This window comes from Saccharomyces paradoxus, chromosome IV (genome assembly GCF_002079055.1).
Source record: "Saccharomyces paradoxus chromosome IV, complete sequence".
NCBI lineage: Eukaryota > Fungi > Ascomycota > Saccharomycetes > Saccharomycetales > Saccharomycetaceae > Saccharomyces > Saccharomyces paradoxus.
In genome coordinates, this window is record NC_047490.1 from 636470 (window position 1) to 654447 (window position 17978).

A 17978-nucleotide genomic window follows, 5' to 3' on the forward strand; every position below is an offset into this window, starting at 1 on the left:
TGAAGGCATCTCTTTCTCACTCGATATGAGAGCTCTCAGGGTATAGGGGGCGGGGGCCAATTCGCGTAGATCCGTAACAGAAAAATACCTTCGAAGTAGAAAGAAATAACCATTTTAATATGTCATACAAGAGGAGGACAATAAACAAAGTGACATAAACTCAAGGGATCACAAGCAAAAGGATGTCAGCTATTCCTCCAAAATTTTTCAAAATTGCAAACATATCAATTGGCTGCATAGATATTATTGCAGCTCTTTCACAATTGACGTACCTTTTCACCAATTTAAGCATCTTTCTCTTAGCAGTTTATGGACTGGCACTCTCCATACCTATCGTCTACCTGGAGTTTAAGGTGCCATCAAATCTTTACAGGTATGCTTCTTTTTACTTTAGTTTTCTTGGAAGAGGTTTATCTTATATTTTACTGGGTCTGATAATTAGCTTCGGCGGTATCTACAACATATTGGCGGGAATGTTTACTTTCATTTTAGGGGTTGCGTTTATTGTCTTCCATTTTTCTCAATTTGTGGAAGAACCTGCCAACTTCAGAGCACCCGGCTCGTCTTTGTCAATTGGTGACGATGACATCGACGATGACGATGACATGATTTAATTTTGGAATTCCATTTCTCCATCGATCTTTCAGTGTTACAAAAGTATAAAGAAATAGGCATGAGATATTTGATCTTTCATCTAAACTGCGTAACAGTAACGTGTAATTTTAATTTGAGAATCTGAGCAAATAAATCAAGCAATATTTAGTACAGCTAATTTGGCTCTTTTATAATATTCTATTTTACATTTTATGATATACTTATATTATTTATATACTGGCTTTAAGAATGATGGAAGTTTCTTACATTTTCATAGTTTCTTCAACGTCACCATTTGATGTGATAGCACTTTTCTGCTTCATTGGTTGTGTTTCCTTTAATAATAGACCGAATCTCTTATCCTTGGCCAAAGTAGCCAATTGAAAGATCCCTTGGACAATAGAATCTTCAGGATTTAATTCGTGTTGAGAGTGAACCCAGCTTGGCTGACAGGTCTTAGAACCACCAGTTAATCTCAATAATTCGGGTCTGTCGGTTGTACTTACACTAGAGTCACACAATACGATGGTGTTACATTCACGAGCAACTGGTAAGGAAATCGATTCCTTAGTTGAATTCAACAAGGATTTAAGCTTGATGGCCGAAACACCCAATTTTGGTAGAGGAAGCTCATGCCCAGGTAATGTTAATGTAGAGGTTGCATCGTAACTTAGATTACCGTTTGGATTGGTGGCCTTTAAAATATGGTCCCATGGAACCCATCTTGCAATTTGTATTGGACTTTCCACACATAAGTAGTTATTGGAAATCTCACTCATCCCAAGTCTAAATGATTTCAAGTCTTTGTTTAAATTTTGAAGTTCCTCCTCATTTTCGTCAACAAAGGGAAAGTTAGAAGATAAATGAGATAACTTGAATGGGTAAACACCTTGCTTATCAATCTTGGTTAAGAGTTGTCTTGAGGTCTTTAATTTAAGAATATGAGTTTGAGCGAAATCCCTAACGTAAACGCTGGGTCTGGCAATCAATTCTCCTGCCTTATGAGATTTACCAGTATAAGAATCGACGGTCTCTAAAGTGACTAAACCCCTCTTGTTACAATGTTCCAAAGATGCCATTTTCAAATCAATTAAATAAACTTCACATGATTGTACAACGAAATCGTCACTTGGAATAGCGGAAACATTAGTGAATGGAGTAGATTGACCACGATCTACCACGGTCAAATCCTTGGCATCAGTATTAGATAGTAAGTCTGCTTCTTGATGGGACTCTGTCCAAATAACACCCTTATATTCCCTTTCGGCGACAATACCTTCGTTTTGGCCTGCTAAAAATCTCCTAATTCTTCTTACACGAGAACCAGGGACAACGCCACAGTTGTAAGATCTGGCAATAGTGTCTACGATAGTTCTAATCAATTGGCCTGTGATACCACTTGAAGTTCCTCCCAATGAGGCGGGCAGCTTTTCTGGGGTCAGAGCACAGGCTAATAACGCAACCACTGTTTCCATAGCAATGTGGGCAGCAGCTACGGCATCCGCCTTACCACCTAGTAGTGGCCCAGCAGGTTGAGCAACAGCTTTGGTTTCGTCAACGGGGTAAATAACCATAGTGTGAGAAACTTCAGAGGTATAACCATCAATATGAACACCTAATGTAATCTTGACTAAATCACCTTGTCTCAGGATTCCAGTAACAGATGATGCAAAAGTGGAGTCTTTGCCCTTATTCCATTTCAACAAATTTTGAGTATCATCTATTTCGGGACACCACCCGCCGGAAATTTGGTCGATATCAATAGTAGTTGGAATAGCAATACCTCTTTCATTAACTTTATTTTTATAATACTGTTCCAAGCGGGTCAAAATAAAAGAATCAGTAAGCAAACATAACTCTGACACGGTTAATTGGCGTTCTGTGGTCTTTGAATGATACGAATCATTAATTAAAGAAGTGACATATTTCAAAGCAGTTTGTGCAATTTGTCCAGCCGTTCTGTATTTGTTCAAGACCGATTCCTGTAGGATATTTTTGTCCTTTAGCAAAATCTGAGTATCCTCGTGGGAGATAGCTAGAGCCATGATAATTTTAGCGATGTTAGTCGGATCAGGGCTTTTCTTCAGTGTACTTTCAATAACACGATGTTTTAGCTCATCTCATCTCTTTCTGCTGAAATTTTTCTTTACCTCGGTAAAATTTTTTCAGAATGAAAAAAAAAGCTTTACAGGGCATGACCTTCTCCGGGTAAATATTGCTTAGGGTTATCAACCTGTCATCATTAGGGCATTATATCAATTTTCTGTCGTTTAATTGCGGCTAGAATACAGATTGAATTGCACGAAAGAGCAGTCATACATGGGTTCACTGAGCGGATGTCAGAGCACTGACACCGGCTGACTTCTCATGAAGCTGTTTCTCTGTGTCTGTAACACGCTGTTTGAACATTGATGAAGATGAGATATGAATATACGAAATTTCCTTTGAAGGGGAGCTATAAGAGCTTCTGGAATAGACGGGGACATTTCAGGTCCAGAGGCAGTGTCAAACATTGGATTTGCCCAGCAGTTCTTTTCCGACGCATTATTTGTGGTAGGAGAGTCGTTCCAGGAAGTGTGTTGGTGAATAAGTTAGAATCAGACGTTTATACCGTTCATACTTCAGTTAATCAAGAAATGTAAAGGTGGTGATTAGCTGCTCCACCTCCAGGAGTACCTTCCCATAGTTTTCACCGTTTTCTTTTCCCTTTTCCTTTTTTTTCTGGCGCGGCGATATGTGCCCTGTTAAGTTACACATCATGTACTTTTCTGCATCAAAATATGAAAGGCGTTAGTACCTGGGGAAAATACCGAGATTTTCTTCAAAAAATTAACGACAAAAGAGAGAAATGAAAATAATAACTTGATAATATTTCAAAATCGTGATAACCTACGCAGCAACTGCGCTAAGCAAGGAGGGCATTGTAGAAATAACTGTACAGATGATGCAAACTCCTACAGACAATATAGTTTCCCCTTTTCACAATTTTGGTAGCTCAACGCAATATAGTAGTACGTCGTCGAGAACACCTAATCAAATTATAGAGGTAGAGAAGCCCAATACTCTGTCCCCGTTGTCGAGAGGGAAAAAATGGACGGAAAAATTGGCCAGGTTCCAAAGGGGTAGCGGTAGGAAAAAAAGATTCTCGCCTTCCCCTGCTTCCTCCTCTACATTTTCATTCTCACCGAAGTCTAGGGTTACTTCTTCAAATTCTTCTGGTAATGAAGAAGATAATTTACTAACCACACCTTCGACTGTTTCCACCGATTATTTACCACAACACCCCCATAGAACGTCTTCTTTGCCAAGGCCTAATTCCAATCTCTTTTACGCAAGTAATAGCGATATATCTCGAGCAAATGAGCCTTTAAGAACGGAAAATTTATCATATAATATGCCACCCAAGGTCGCTCCATTTGGCTATCCAATACCCAGAACTTCAATTAAAAAGTCTTTTTTGAATGCCTCCTGTACGTTATGTGACGAGCCTATTTCTAGCAGGAGAAAGGGCGAGAAAATCATAGAGCTTGCATGTGGCCACTTAAGTCACCAAGAATGTCTTATCATCTCTTTTGGTACCACTTCAAAGGCAGACATAGGGGCGCTCTTCCCTTTCTGTACAAAATGTAAGAAGGATGCTAACATAGCCGTTCAATGCATTCCAGAAAATGATGAACTAAAAGATATACTCATTTCGGATTTTTTAATTCATAAAATTCCAGATTCTGAGTTATCGACCACACCCCTGTCCTGCTTTCCTCTTCCTTCGCCACTCTTGCCTCCTTTTGGTTTATCGTGTACACCGGTTAAAAGACAAACGATATATTCACAAGCTCCAAGCCTAGGCCCAAATCTCATATTGGCTGCTCCTCCGAAGGAAAGGAATCAAATTCCACAAAAGAATTCAAAATATACATTTTTACATTCACCCTTGGGACACAGAAGAATGCCATCGAGAGCAGACTCTATCTTCACCTCCACTTCTATGGTGTCATCGGCTAATGATTTTATTTCTGCTGTTTCTGATTCAGTGAAAACAAACGATATTGAAACAAAAATACCGTTGCCGCTGCTAAGATCATATTTTATTCAAGTTCTTTTAAGCAATTTCCGAGAAGAATTGCAGGATTGGAGGATAGACGGGGACTATGGGTTACTACGACTGGTAGACAAATTGATGGTTGCTAAAGATGATCAGAAATACCTTCAAAGCTGGTGTTTCTTATTTGAAAACGCATTTGTAATAGCAGAAGTGGATAACGATGCTGATGTTTTGGAAATTAGACTAAAAAATTTAGAAATATTTACACCAATCACCAACTTGAAAATGACCACACTCGAAGCTTCAGTCCTTAAATGCACTTTAAACAAGCAAGACTGCACTGATTTATCAGACCTTTACATTGTTCAAAATATAAATTCTGATGAAAGTACAACAGTACAGAAATGGATTTCAGGTCTTCTGAATCAGGATTTTGTATTTAATGAGGACAATATCACCTCCACGCTGCCTGTTCTTCCGATCATAAAGAATCTTTCAGATGATGCAGATAATGGCAGCTATGAGACGAGTACCTTTCTAGGTTTAATTAATCCTAATAAAGTTGTTGAAGTTGGAAATGTGTACGACAATGATACAGTAATCATTAGGAGAGGTTTTACATTAGATTCAGTAGATTGTTCTAGGCACAGTACTGTCGACAGCATGCAATCTGTTTTAACTACAATAAGCTCGATTCTTTCCCTAAAACGAGAAAAACCTGATAATTTGGTAATAATCTTGCAGGTTGATTTTACGAAACTGAAGGAAGAAGAAAGTTTAATCGTTATTTATAACAGCTTAAAAGCTCTAACTATTAAATTTGCACGTCTGCAGTTTTGTTTCGTTGATCGAAATAACCATGTTCTGGACTACGGACCAGTATTAAACAGGATAGATTCACTAAGTTTCGTTTCAAATCTCAAGTTAAAGCGCCCCTTGTTACAATTTTCTCCCATCTGGTTGAAAGATACTTTATATCCCGAAAAGATTCACGAGCATTTGGGTATTGTTGCTGTATCAAATAGTAATATGGAAGAAAACAAATCCGTATTATTCCAAGATTACAGATGCTTTACAAGTTTTGGAAGAAGAAGGCCTAATGAGTTGAAGATTAAGGTGGGCTATTTGAACGTAGACTACAGTGATAAAATTAATGAATTAGTTGAAGCCAGCTCCTGGACTCTTGTTTTAGAAACTCTCTGCTACAGTTTCGGTCTAAGTTTTGATGAAGATGACGACGATGATGAAGAGGATCATGATGACTCGACCGATAATGAGCTCGATAGTAGTTCAAGATCACTATCAGATGCAGAATCTACAACTACTATTCATATCCACTCCCCAGTTGGTCCTGAAAATGTCACCGCAAATATGGTGAATGAGGGAAACCCTCATACCGGGGATGGACATCGCGATATAAAAAGCTTAGAAACTGTTGGTTCTACAACGCAGTCACCTCTGATCCCTGACATTAGGTTTTCACTTTATTCTGATGAGGAAAGTACTAATGAAGATGAAAATGGTATTTCGGTACTGTTACCCAGTGACGTGGACAAAGGAATCGATGAAATAACAAGACGTGGTTCATTATCAAGCTTTATTGAGAGCAGTAATGAAAGCTGTCCACTCCACATGGATTATATTTAGAGTATATATTAAATTCTATGCAATAACAAAACAAGGAAGTATCTGCCCGGATATTCCCAAGCTCTATGAGGTTACGTAGCCTGATTCTGTGACTTTGAAGAGGACGCCGTTCTTCTTAGTCTTTCAAGCTCATAGTAAATAGACATTACCCAAAGGTCTCTTTCCTGCCTTGACCTTGCCATGAAAACCATTGACTTGCCGCTTACACCTAACTTTTTAGTGAAATGTATCTTGTCTGTGTTATTTGAAGCCTTAGCGGTATCCAAATCAGCTCCCGAAGCAGACGGTGGATCGACAAAATTTTGTTGTCCACCATAAGCTTGCGAATAATGCTTTTCATTTCCTTTCTTTTGTGAGCGATTGCTAGAAAGGGCACGCCTAGTTCCAAACCAAAGGGTAAAGCACCGTGAACTCTCGTCTTCTACAGACCGCCATCCATCCTCATAAACTCGGGGAAGAGCGTGAGATCCATAATTTATTTCATCAAAAGTACGATCTCTCTGCAAAAGGTCTAGTTCTGTTGTAGTACCCGAGTATAAATAGCAATCGTCAATTGGAATAGTTATATAATGGGCATATTCCAAAACTTCCTTAGCAAAACCTGTAGTTGATCTATGAAAGCAGTGGAACAAAACAATAAAGCCGGATATCAAAACGACGTAGTACTTCGAGAAAACAGAGTGCTTGTGTGGTTTTTGATATAAAGGTCCCTTTTGAATCAATGGCCTACTTAATGATATTCCGTTAGCATTAAAGGTTTGTTCATCTGCGCGTCCGTGTTCTACGATCCAGCGTAACGTGTTCTCACCGATTTTCGTTTCCTCTTCTCCATTTAACATCAAAAGGCCTGCGTTGGAACGCCTTATGTGTAGTAATCTGTCCGTATCTTCCCTTTGTTTGTTTTTCCAATAAGACGCCATTTGTTTCAGTTTTACGACCCACTGTTCCGCAACTGTTACCGATGAAGCAAGTAGTTTCAACAAGAGACCATTTGACGTTTCTATGTTTATAACCGACTGTGAAACATCATCAACCTCGTAACTCCTGTGCCAAAAAATTTCACTAGCCTCTTTGTAAACTCCATACTTTATTTTGTCAGCCTCGTAATCAGTCCTCGCTCCTTGGTATATGTCTTTCACCTCAGTTAGGTCGATCACATTGTCCGTTTTTAGTATTTGATCGATCCTTCTATGAAAACAATGGAAAGCGTAAAAATCTCTGGAGTCATATTCACTTTGAGTCGTTTGACAGTTCATCCACTCGATGTGATCATCCGCGTCTAAGGTATACGGTTGTTGCTCGTAAACTTCTGGAATTTTCTTCCATTGTTTCCAAATTTCTTCTTTTTCCATTTCTGTGCTACTGTCATCAATCATTGCATCTATAGGTAAAGGAGGGTTTGCTCTATATGCTTTCATTGAAAAAAGCAAATTTTCACACGTGAAGAAGTAAGCTGTTGAAATACTATATTTACCAAAATGTGTTCTTACAGACCCATACTTGTCCGTCAATCTTATTAAAAAACCTTCAACCGGTGGTGTTTCTTTCAAACAATCTCCCTTCACGGATTTTGTTTCCCTTGCACGATTTGCGATTGGTCTGTACTGGATTAGGTGAGATTGGCAAAATGCGAAAATTCCGGTTATTAGAGAATCTTCATCACATGGAATCCATTCTAATCTATCATATCTTTTTAAAGCGCACCCTAGTACAGCATTTTCTGTGTCCCATTTCCTAATCAGATAGTCGTAGTGTGCCAATTTTAATTTCTCTATAATAGCAATTGTGAAATATCGTAAAATGGGATGTTGGAAAATTTTATAACCTCTTTCAAGAAAGCATATTTTGAGTCTATCTTTTTCCTGCTTCCCTAAATCTATCAACTTTTGGAATATAATTTCATTCAAGTTGATTTTTATTGATATCTCAGTTAGTGGGATTTTAAGATTGATGGTAGGTGTAAATAATTGTCGGTCCAAAGATTCTAGTAAAAATTTGTACCATCTACCAGAGGAGCGAATGCTGCTGCATCTTAAGATAAAAATTTTAACAGGGGAATAGCGCTTTAATTCGTCCTTGTTTTCGATGCTCTCGTCTATAAATCCATCTAACCGCTTATCAGGTTTCTGTATGGATATAGTTTTGTCTAGAGAGCTGTAAAATTTTACAATACAATTTCTTGAAAGAAAAAAATCCAACGGATTACGATGATACTTTGTAGCTATGGAGCTGATATCTTCAATTTCTGGGATGTGGCGGTGACGGTAAAACTGCAAAAGAATGGGGGGGTCGAACCTTCCTGTGGATCTTGCAATAACGATATATTCCTTCCACCTTTCACTAACCCTTGTATCAAAGCACTCATTTTCTGAGAAGTTGGGAAGCGGTACTTTATTTTGTATAGCCTCTTTGACCATCACTAGCATTTTTTCTTTTTTAAGGATCTGACCGGTGCGTTTTCTGACTGTTGCTTTATTTGTTAGTGAACTTGTCATACCCAAGAAAGTTCCAACGCTATCTTTGATTTTACAGCTTGTTTTGTTTCGAGCATTGTGAACATGTTTTCTTATATGATGGGAATGCTTAGAGACTATCCTATCGTGTATGATCTTCTCTTCCACCGTCAATTCCGTCGGCCATGGAGGCAAGATATTAAAAAATGGAAGATGACTCGAATGTAACTTGCTAATGTCTACACGTAAACTCTTCTCCCTTTTTTGAAAGGCATCTGCTATCTTCCGTCTTTCGTCGAGATACCTCCCTTCTTTCCGAGTTGTTTTCCAAACCATAAGGTTTTCCTTTTCCATACTTTGCAGCGCATCAAGGATGATTTTTTCATTTGCATTTAATCCCAAGTTATTGATAGTATTAGATGTCGAAAAGCCATCACTTAGGTCATTTGAATGAGCGAATTGTTCTGATTCACTTAGTATGCTACTTCTCCCAGGACTTGTCCGATTCGTTGCTTCAACACTACTATCGGGAGAATATCTTAAAGTATCCTCAGAAGGTTCTCTATCATAATTAAACTCTGTTTCTCTAGCTCTCCTCGTTGACGAGCGGCTCGGTATTCGATCGAAGTGCGAATAATCTTCTCCAGATGGACTTTCTTCTTGCTGTTCAGTTCTTTGTTTCAGACTCGAAGAGATCGGTTCATGTCTTTTATTCGTCTTTTCTTCATCTTTTTTATGCAAAACTGGCTTTATCGCCACAGCTTGCGCCGTATCGCCCAAAGGCAAACTATCGTTTCCAGAAGGCCCTGACTTTCTTTCTTCCAAAAGCTCTTGTGGCATGAATTTTAGATCGGAAGAGCTTCTACACCTTTTGGGTAAACTAATTTTATATACGCTTCTCTGCATAGGGCTTGACTTAGCTCTTTTTGTTTGTACCTCTGAGTCTTCAAGATGATGACTGTTGTGGATTGATGTATTGTCCTCATAGGACCATGTGAAGTGCTTTCTCAAGTACGATGCAGTAGGGATTTTCTCTACACGCTTTTTGTAAATTGTTCCATAGCCATACCTTCTTAGCATATCAGATTGCTTCTTAACTTTCCGAAGTGAAATTTTGGTTAAAAGTCTCCAAACCTGATTATTTTGGTCAGTGTACCATTGTTTAGGAATACCACCTAGTAAAGTAACCTGCGAACATGCTGAAAGCTCTGTAGGTGAAACATATGACAATCTAAACGCCGTGAAGGAATGCCGAGGAATAGTGAAGACCTTGACATTTGTATTTTGTGGTGAGCTGAAACTAGTCACCCTCTGTGCGTATTCAACATCATCTTCAATAACGTTGACGATAGAATCCATACTTCCAGACGATTCCGACTATAAGTGCTTTTCCTATTAAGTCACTGCAATGTTTATTTTTTATTCTTTTTGATATTTTTTCCAGACATTTCTCTATCCACAATGATTTTGTCTTACGACTTCTTTTGAAGCACGGCGCAAACTCCGAATATTCGCATAAAAGGTTGAGAAAAGTTTCTTTCCTGCCTTTAAGAAGAGAGCAAATCCTTCGAAAAAAAGGTCGAACTATAAGTACAATTGGTATTTCAATTATTGAGAGTAGTTAAAGCAACCTTCGAGAAAAGTCATTCCCATTTAGGTAATTCTGATTCACATTCTCTGAAGGTGTGATTTATTTCCTAGAACTACCGCATGAGTAAGGTAAAATTAGTATTCTTACGAGGGCTACTTAAAATGTTACATATATTATAAAGAAATCCTTGCACGTTAGTCTATTTAATAGTAATTTTCGTAATCAAACCTGTCGGGCATAATCGCTGGTGCTACTACTGTCCAACCGTAGAGTGCATAACATATCCATGCACTGACAATTTTTACCCAAGAATAAAAATATGTTCTTCCTACGGGTATAAAATCTCCTACATCATCCTGAGTAACATTGATTGTTAGTAAGATTGCAATCCATTGGGTTGCCAGAAAGAATATGATGTGGAATAAAGTGTAATTGTACTTGGTTCCGGTTCTTTCATCATCATTTTGGTTGTCTATAGCGCTTGCTGTAGAAGATGACGTCCCTAACCAAGCGGTATCATATAAGGCACTTTCTGGTAAAGATCCTTCCTCTACAGCCTGCTTGATTGCTTCATACCTCAATTGGTTTCTTGTCTGTCCACCTAGCCCCTCGTACTCGATGTCGTTCCCGAGATATATAGCGCCATTAGTATTAGTGCCTTGAAAAGCACTATTAGCAGCGGCTCTTGTTGTCGTGTAGGCGATCGCAATAAAAGTAAACAATGAGCCCAAAATAATACTAAATTTACGGGTTCCACTGGATCTAACCAACGGATTGCACATTTTGTCATCCGGTTCGGAAGACATGGCACTCATTGTCAAATAAGTACAGTAAACAGAAACCATACTACTTTGGGCCAGCCCACTTTTAGGGTTGGATTCTTGGATTTTAGGATTCACCGATAAGACAAGCGTTATAACAGTTAATATCAGGTTAACTGTTACCGCTGTTTGATTCATGTTACATTGTTGATGACAAAACATAACATACATAACAACAGTCATGATAATCGATGCAGTGTACATGGAAGTTGTCCCCAAAACTAAAAATCGTTGCCAAAATGAGGAATCTTCGTCCTCTGATTCGACGTGGCTAATACACGTTTCAGCCCACTCATGAGCAAAGTCTACCAACAATATAAGCCCAACCAGGATGAAAATTGCCCCACTAGGAACCGATACCCATTTCGAAAAGAAAATATAAAAGTCATTTGGGATGATAAATGACAGAACAATGAGACATAAATACAATATGAACTTCAAGCTCCACCATGAATTCTGAAATGCGGCTCTCACGTCATTAGTCGATTTTACACCCGTTAGTACAAGTGCCAATATTAAATGTAAACATCCTAATGCAAAATTTAACCTATGAACTGTAAAAAACCCACATTCTCCAGTTCCAGTACAAGTTTTTCCCGGCCAGAGGATGGATTTGTTTGCTGAATAAGATATCCATGATATCAAAGAGTTAATTAAAAGCCAAACGGCGTAAAGAAGTCTTGTACCTAAGGAAGAAGACCCTAAGGAAGATGCAGCTTTAGACACTAAGTTTGAGCAGCAACCTCCAAAACAGGAGGCCACGAATGAGCCCGCCATGCTGACTGGCAAAGAAATTACGGCACCCATGGTATATTGCAGTACTGTGTGAGAGGTGTTTCAATATGAAAATGGCCTTTGTATCTGATTATAAACTTCGTTTTGGGAGCGTAAAGATCTCAAAAACGGTTCTTTTTTTGTTAGAGTTTACTTATCGGAACTTCTATTGTTGCCGAGATATATCCAACAGAGGCTACAGAATGCTTAAATATTGAAAACTGTGAAACAATAAAAATTTCTACTCAAAACGCCTTCAGACAAAGATGGTGAATAATATTGTGATAATTTATTTGGGTACCAATAGGATCGAAATTGGGAGAAGTACTGAAGCGTGCCCGCAAGAGATTATCGCTTGGAAGAAAGGAAGTATTGATGAGAAAAATAGGGAAAAGTTAAAGGAGATCTTTGAACTATATTTTCAAATGTGTAACATCTCGGGAAATCGAGAGGTACAAGTTTTGCTACTGGAAGACATCTTTTTTTCTGTAGCAGAAAAAAGAATTATTTGTAGCATCTTGTTTAACGAATTGGGCTGCGCTCACGTTTCGTTCGTTCCCAGAGCCATCATACATTGCTTATCCTGCAATACAAGGAATGGAATAATTTTAGACATAGGTACCACTTATACTACATGTGTACCTATTTTTGACCTTAGACCTCTGCAACGGTACATAAAGTACTCAAAACGAGGCAAAAGGGAGGTTGAGTCAAGTAGCCCTCCCCTAGTTGGTCCCTACACGCCAATATTCTTTGACGAAAAATATAACTCTAAAAGTTGTGAAGCAGATGAAATTCCGGTAATAAATCTTGTCAAAGATATTGTAGAGTCACTTCCTATCGACTTGAGGAAACCACTGAGAGAAAATATCATCATAGTAAACATTGAAGAGATGTATGAAACAGCAATAAAAGATTTATTCAAGCAAAAAATGGCCACGTCTAAAATCCAGCTATCTAAAAATTACTGGCAGGCTGGTTCTGCATGCGCGAAAACACTCCTACCCTCTAAAGGAAACAACATCGTAGGAGTTAGAAGGAATGAGTTTTATAACAATCCCTACATTGCTCCTGATTGGTTTGATTATTACTTTAGAACTGGGGTGAAGTGCTTAGAATAGATTCGTTATATATATAGAAAAAAAACGGTAATTTCTCATGCGCCTAATTATGTTTTTGCAGCATAATTGCCTAAATAAATAAAGTCATGAATAACCTCATAAGAGCCTTCAATGTAAAAACTTAAACAACTTAGAGTGCCGTTTTCAGTTCTCGAGAGGGAGAGAAAAATAAAAATAGATGGTCTCTAGCGGGATCGAACCGCTGATCCCCGCGTTATTAGCACGGTGCCTTAACCAACTGGGCCAAGAGACCAGAACATGTTGAAAACTAAGGTTCGATAACCTATTTGACCCTTTGTCCTTGTAATAGCTAACCGTTTTGGAAGTGGTTTATGTGACCTTGCTAGTATAAGAATCAACTATCGTCAATCAACTAGTATTCACATTACTATTATATTATCATATACGGCGTAAGAAGAGGGCACAAGCTCTGAGAAGCAATCATTAGATCTAGTGGGAGCTGAACACAAGGATCAGTAAGAGGTACTGTATAAAATATAGACATGCATAGCGCAGTAAAACGCTTCCTAAAATTAAAAAAAAAACTATGTGTTTATTTCTTCTCTGCAAGAAAAAATAACAAATTACTCGACTTTAACAGCAGAGTAAATCTTTCTAACAAAGAACATACTACTAAAAAAACCAATTGCCCCGGTGACTACACAACATAATGCGGATATAATGAATGAATATCCAAAATACAGCACGACTGTAATGACCCCACCAAGTTTGAATTTTGTAAATAGTATGGAGTGGATGAACATATAGACCGAACATCCTAAACCACCGATGATAAAGCTTCTCCATTGCCATAGCCAGTTTTCTAGACATAACGAGTAATATGTGATCAAAATCGTTACCAATGAGGTTGTCAAGGTCAACAATAAGAATGAAAAAAGTAAAAATCCAAACATATAGAAAATCTTGTTGAACCACAAACTGGAGTAAATGAAGTACAACTCAACTGCTATTGATCCGAAACTGAAAATCCCAGCGATTAGAGTCGCTTGCGCGGTCCTCAGGTACCAAGGCTGATATCGAATCTGTCTAGCAATCTGGTTTGTTTTAGTTGGATGCTCATCCCAATTACACCGCTTATGGGCAATAATTGAACCCGCAAAAGACAATGGAATAGAAACTGAAAACCATAGAAAAATGATGAAGAATAGGCTACTCGCTGGGATTACGCCTGAGGAATGTGCAAATAACAGAAAAAAATTCATTACTAGAATTACTAGAAAAATCGCACCAGGAAGCAATATTGGCGTTATTATCATATTTGCCTTCCAATATGGTCCATGGAAAAATTTGTAGACACCCATTGAGGTATAGGATCCTGTAAATCCAAATAATGCATAAAGAACAAACATTACAGTTGGCAAGGATCCTCTGGAAACAGGCGATACGAGACCTACTGCGGCAAAAAAAATGCTACACATTATCATAAAAAATAACTGAACGCCTGAACCCACAAGAACAGATAGCAGCATCGACTTAGATGGAGTTCTAAATACGTCACCATGGCCCAGTTTCCAACCAGAATCCTCATGAAATTCGTTATCCAAGTTAAGTTCGTTATAACGAGCAAGATCGCTTTTCAAAGCCCGCAATAGGGAATGCATGACGACAGAAGACAACAAAATAACAATAACGGAAAAATTTATTAATGAAAACCATTGTATTTGGGGGTCATAGATATGTAGATACTTATCCCATCTCGTAGCCCAAACTGTATCAGAAGCAATAAATTTAACAGAATACGTAAAGTAAACCTCGTTATCCTTATCCTCGTCTAGAATCAGAGGCTTCCTCGTTGTAGAACATGCACCAGGTGACGATCTTTCGATAGATAAAGGATTTACAGTGACACCCACAACACGGTAATTATCGTTACCACGGTCATGAAATTCCACTTCAATATCAAAATGATTCACAAAATAAGGTACTTCTACTGTTTTGACTAAATTGGGCTTAATATTCTTGGGTTCTCGAGCATCTAATGTAGCATCCGCGCTTGAAATCTCTGAACTAAGTTCTTCCATTGTGCTGGGAATTGTCTTACCGTCAACGGTTTGCTTAACACCTGTAAAGCCTAGCTCAAATCCTGTGCCATAATAGTTTGTTTTTGTTCTGCTATCGTGAACTTTTCTTGCTGCTGGCAATCCATCCACGAGCCAGTTTTGAAAAAATCCACTTTTAATAAGTGTATTGATAAACTTGGCATCTTTTCCGGGAATCATAGCTTTACAAAGGGCAACACATTCCTTCTCCTCTAGCATCCTCAACTGGAATGGGGAATTGTAAATTCTGTCACCAAATATGACTGAACCCAACGACTCCGGCTGCTTCTCAACATGTGCTGGTCTGCAAAAATGAAACCTCTCATTATAGTAATCATAGGAGTAAAGAAAATGTTCTTTATCGCTTGAAACATCATTACCTTCTTCATCCTGATGCTGAAAGTAAACTGATGGGGTCAAGCGATTCACCAAAAGTGGAATTTCATCATTTGAGTGATATGTTGTGGGAGATAAACCTGGCAAAGAAAATGCCTTAGTTAAAGTAGCATAGAAAAAAAGTACCAGCCAAATACTTCGTTTCATTACCGGATATTTGTTATCAGTACGTGCCTTAATATAACCATCAAAATTTATCATCTTGTAAATTTAGGGTTCCCAACATATTTTACTCAACTGTAAACAAGTCATAATTTCTTCGGACAAAATTAGGTAAAAATATCAGAAAAACTAATGGATGGGTAGGCAAATGAGTTAAGTAATCCAAACAAACGGTAGGCTCTTATTCATTTGGTCATTACAGATACCAGGGTGACTGATAATGGTTTTCTCTTATGAGCATTATATGAATCTCCTTTTCCATTTGGATAATAGTAAAGAGACAGTGCCTCCAGAGATTGCGAAAAGGATAGTTTCCAATGCTATAGCTCCTGTGATAACAGTTACTTCGACTCCACTCTTCGACAAACACATTCAAGAAACGTACAAAGTTGATTCTCTCTATATGCTGCTACGATTCTTTGGTGGTTGTGTTTCTGATAGAGATCAAGCAAATGAAGTAAGAGTTGGACAGCATGAACATGAGGTATGTGATACAAGCGCCTCGACGGATTCAGTTCCCAAAAATAAAAATTTGGAAGTGCCCAATTTAGCTAAGAAAGGTAGCCGCAGCAGGTCAAATAGTCTTTTTCAGAGGGATTCAACACAATCCCAATATATCAGATTTACGAGACCATTAGGCGATTTGATCGAAACGAGAGACGCCAATGATATGCTGTTTAATTATCATTCTTTAGAGGTGTTCTTGGGTGATTATTTGAAGTTGGTTGCAGACAACACTGATGAAATGGTTCCTCATGATCTCCTTAAGAAGTCCATTTACCATAGTTTCTTTTCGCTAGCAATTTCATCCACAAATAACCTATCACCCTATGAAACATTCAACCATCCGATTCTTTCGTTGATTGCATTAGATATATCAAACGGAGAAGTTTACGAGGATGCGAGAGACCTTTTAGTCAACTTTAAAAATCTCAATCATAATACGGAAAACTTTCCCATTTTCATGAATACAAATGAAATGCTTCCAGTTTTCTTACTCTGCTATAATGACGAATCCCAGGAAGAATTCGAAAAATGCCAGGCGTTGGCTAAGAAACTAAAAAAGCAACTGTTTGTTGAGAGCATTTTATTGGCACTCTGGAAAGATTCTTTTGTCAACGCCGAAAATTCAGCCATACAATTGCATCAACCGGTAATGTCCTCACTTGAAGAAATTCTTTTCTTCCTTCAGGCTCCAACTCAAACAACACTTTCTTTACCTTTGATAAATTCAATCTATGACATGCTTGATTATTTGGTTTATGATTTGATGATACCATTCATGAAGAGAAAAGTATCATTTTGGGAAGAGACGATTTTACAACCAAGAAAGTCGCTGTTTAATGGTGCAAAGTTCTTCAAAAAATTTATGAATAAAAATCCTGTCAATGGTAATCACCAACATAACTCTCTAACGAAAGACAGCCAAGGCAATGAATATTTCGCATCGTCATCTTCTGAATTTTTGATGAGAAAGTTGGCAGATTGGTCTATGATGCTATCCGACTTCAAAACTGCTTATTCCACGTATGAATCGCTTATGGACGATCTAGATGCGTTCCCCAAGTACCTGGCATCGTGCATCGAATGGTGCGCAGTATCATTACTGATGGGTGCACAGAGTATAGTCACCGTAAAAATGATCAAGAACGATATAAATCCCCTTATCGAAAGGGCTTTAGCCACATACGAAAATTGCTCCCAAATACAGCGCGGTAAAGGCAAAGAATCAAAATCTTCGAATGTTACAGAGCCAGTGCGTTCGTATGAGACACGTTGTATGATTTTGGCGTCCGAACTATTTTTATCCTTAAGCGATACGTGGACATCTACACCCTACGCTATTCAGTATTTGGAAACAATCCTAGATGAATGCAAGTTGGGTCCCTGTTCACAAATAATGGTCTGGGAGAGGCTTAGTGACTGCTATAATTTGAGAGTTGACCCTAGAATCAAACATAGAGTCGGATCGGTGAAGAACGCAGTTAAAGACACTGATGAACTCCGAAGTGGGTATGAGCATAACACAGATCATTTTACAGACGAGGACATATTATCGGAAGGGTTAACAAGAAGACGCAAGGCGGCTTTCTTTAGGTTAATAGCGGCCAAGAAGTGGGCAGAGCAAAAACAATGGAGACAGGTTTCTTGGTGTTTAAATGATATCGAAAGCACCTATTCAGAGATCGAATTTTTGCATGGGGACGGTCTAATCTTAAGTAAGTTGAAGAATCAGCTTAATTTACGGGACGTGGATTCTGTACCGGGGCCCAGCGAAAAAAATCTTACAAGGACAAGCGTTAGTTTTTTTGGATAA

General features: G+C 38.4%; 8 protein-coding genes and 1 non-coding gene across 9 annotated transcripts; 4 read left to right on the top strand and 5 right to left on the bottom strand.

Moving 5' to 3' along the window:
• Positions 1–182: 182 nt before the first annotated feature.
• TVP15 (Tvp15p) lies at positions 183–614 on the top strand (the record flags this gene model as incomplete). The annotated part of the gene is made up of 1 exon (XM_033909456.1): positions 183–614. The coding sequence occupies one exon, from the start codon at positions 183–185 to the stop codon at positions 612–614; it is 432 nt and encodes a 143-aa protein (XP_033765347.1).
• A 243-nt stretch (positions 615–857) lies between these two features.
• Positions 858–2639, bottom strand: ARX1 (putative hydrolase; the record flags this gene model as incomplete). Its single annotated transcript, XM_033909457.1, has 1 exon — positions 858–2639. The coding sequence occupies one exon, from the start codon at positions 2637–2639 to the stop codon at positions 858–860; it is 1782 nt and encodes a 593-aa protein (XP_033765348.1).
• Positions 2640–3535: 896 nt separating this feature from the next.
• STE5 (Ste5p) lies at positions 3536–6283 on the top strand (the record flags this gene model as incomplete). Its single annotated transcript, XM_033909458.1, has 1 exon — positions 3536–6283. The coding sequence occupies one exon, from the start codon at positions 3536–3538 to the stop codon at positions 6281–6283; it is 2748 nt and encodes a 915-aa protein (XP_033765349.1).
• Positions 6284–6354: 71 nt separating this feature from the next.
• Positions 6355–10095, bottom strand: SPO71 (Spo71p; the record flags this gene model as incomplete). Its single annotated transcript, XM_033909459.1, has 1 exon — positions 6355–10095. The coding sequence occupies one exon, from the start codon at positions 10093–10095 to the stop codon at positions 6355–6357; it is 3741 nt and encodes a 1246-aa protein (XP_033765350.1).
• Positions 10096–10530: 435 nt separating this feature from the next.
• On the bottom strand, positions 10531–11955 carry TMS1 (Tms1p; the record flags this gene model as incomplete). The annotated part of the gene is made up of 1 exon (XM_033909460.1): positions 10531–11955. The coding sequence occupies one exon, from the start codon at positions 11953–11955 to the stop codon at positions 10531–10533; it is 1425 nt and encodes a 474-aa protein (XP_033765351.1).
• Positions 11956–12188: 233 nt separating this feature from the next.
• Positions 12189–13043, top strand: ARP10 (Arp10p; the record flags this gene model as incomplete). Its single annotated transcript, XM_033909461.1, has 1 exon — positions 12189–13043. The coding sequence occupies one exon, from the start codon at positions 12189–12191 to the stop codon at positions 13041–13043; it is 855 nt and encodes a 284-aa protein (XP_033765352.1).
• Positions 13044–13222: 179 nt separating this feature from the next.
• Positions 13223–13296, bottom strand: SPAR_Dtrna13I. Its single transcript has one exon. It is a non-coding gene; the product is annotated as a tRNA-Ile (tRNA).
• A 331-nt stretch (positions 13297–13627) lies between these two features.
• Positions 13628–15700, bottom strand: TMN2 (Tmn2p; the record flags this gene model as incomplete). The annotated part of the gene is made up of 1 exon (XM_033909462.1): positions 13628–15700. The coding sequence occupies one exon, from the start codon at positions 15698–15700 to the stop codon at positions 13628–13630; it is 2073 nt and encodes a 690-aa protein (XP_033765353.1).
• A 181-nt stretch (positions 15701–15881) lies between these two features.
• TRS85 (Trs85p) lies at positions 15882–17978 on the top strand (the record flags this gene model as incomplete). Its single annotated transcript, XM_033909463.1, has 1 exon — positions 15882–17978. One exon carries the CDS (start codon positions 15882–15884, stop codon positions 17976–17978), a length of 2097 nt encoding a protein of 698 aa, XP_033765354.1.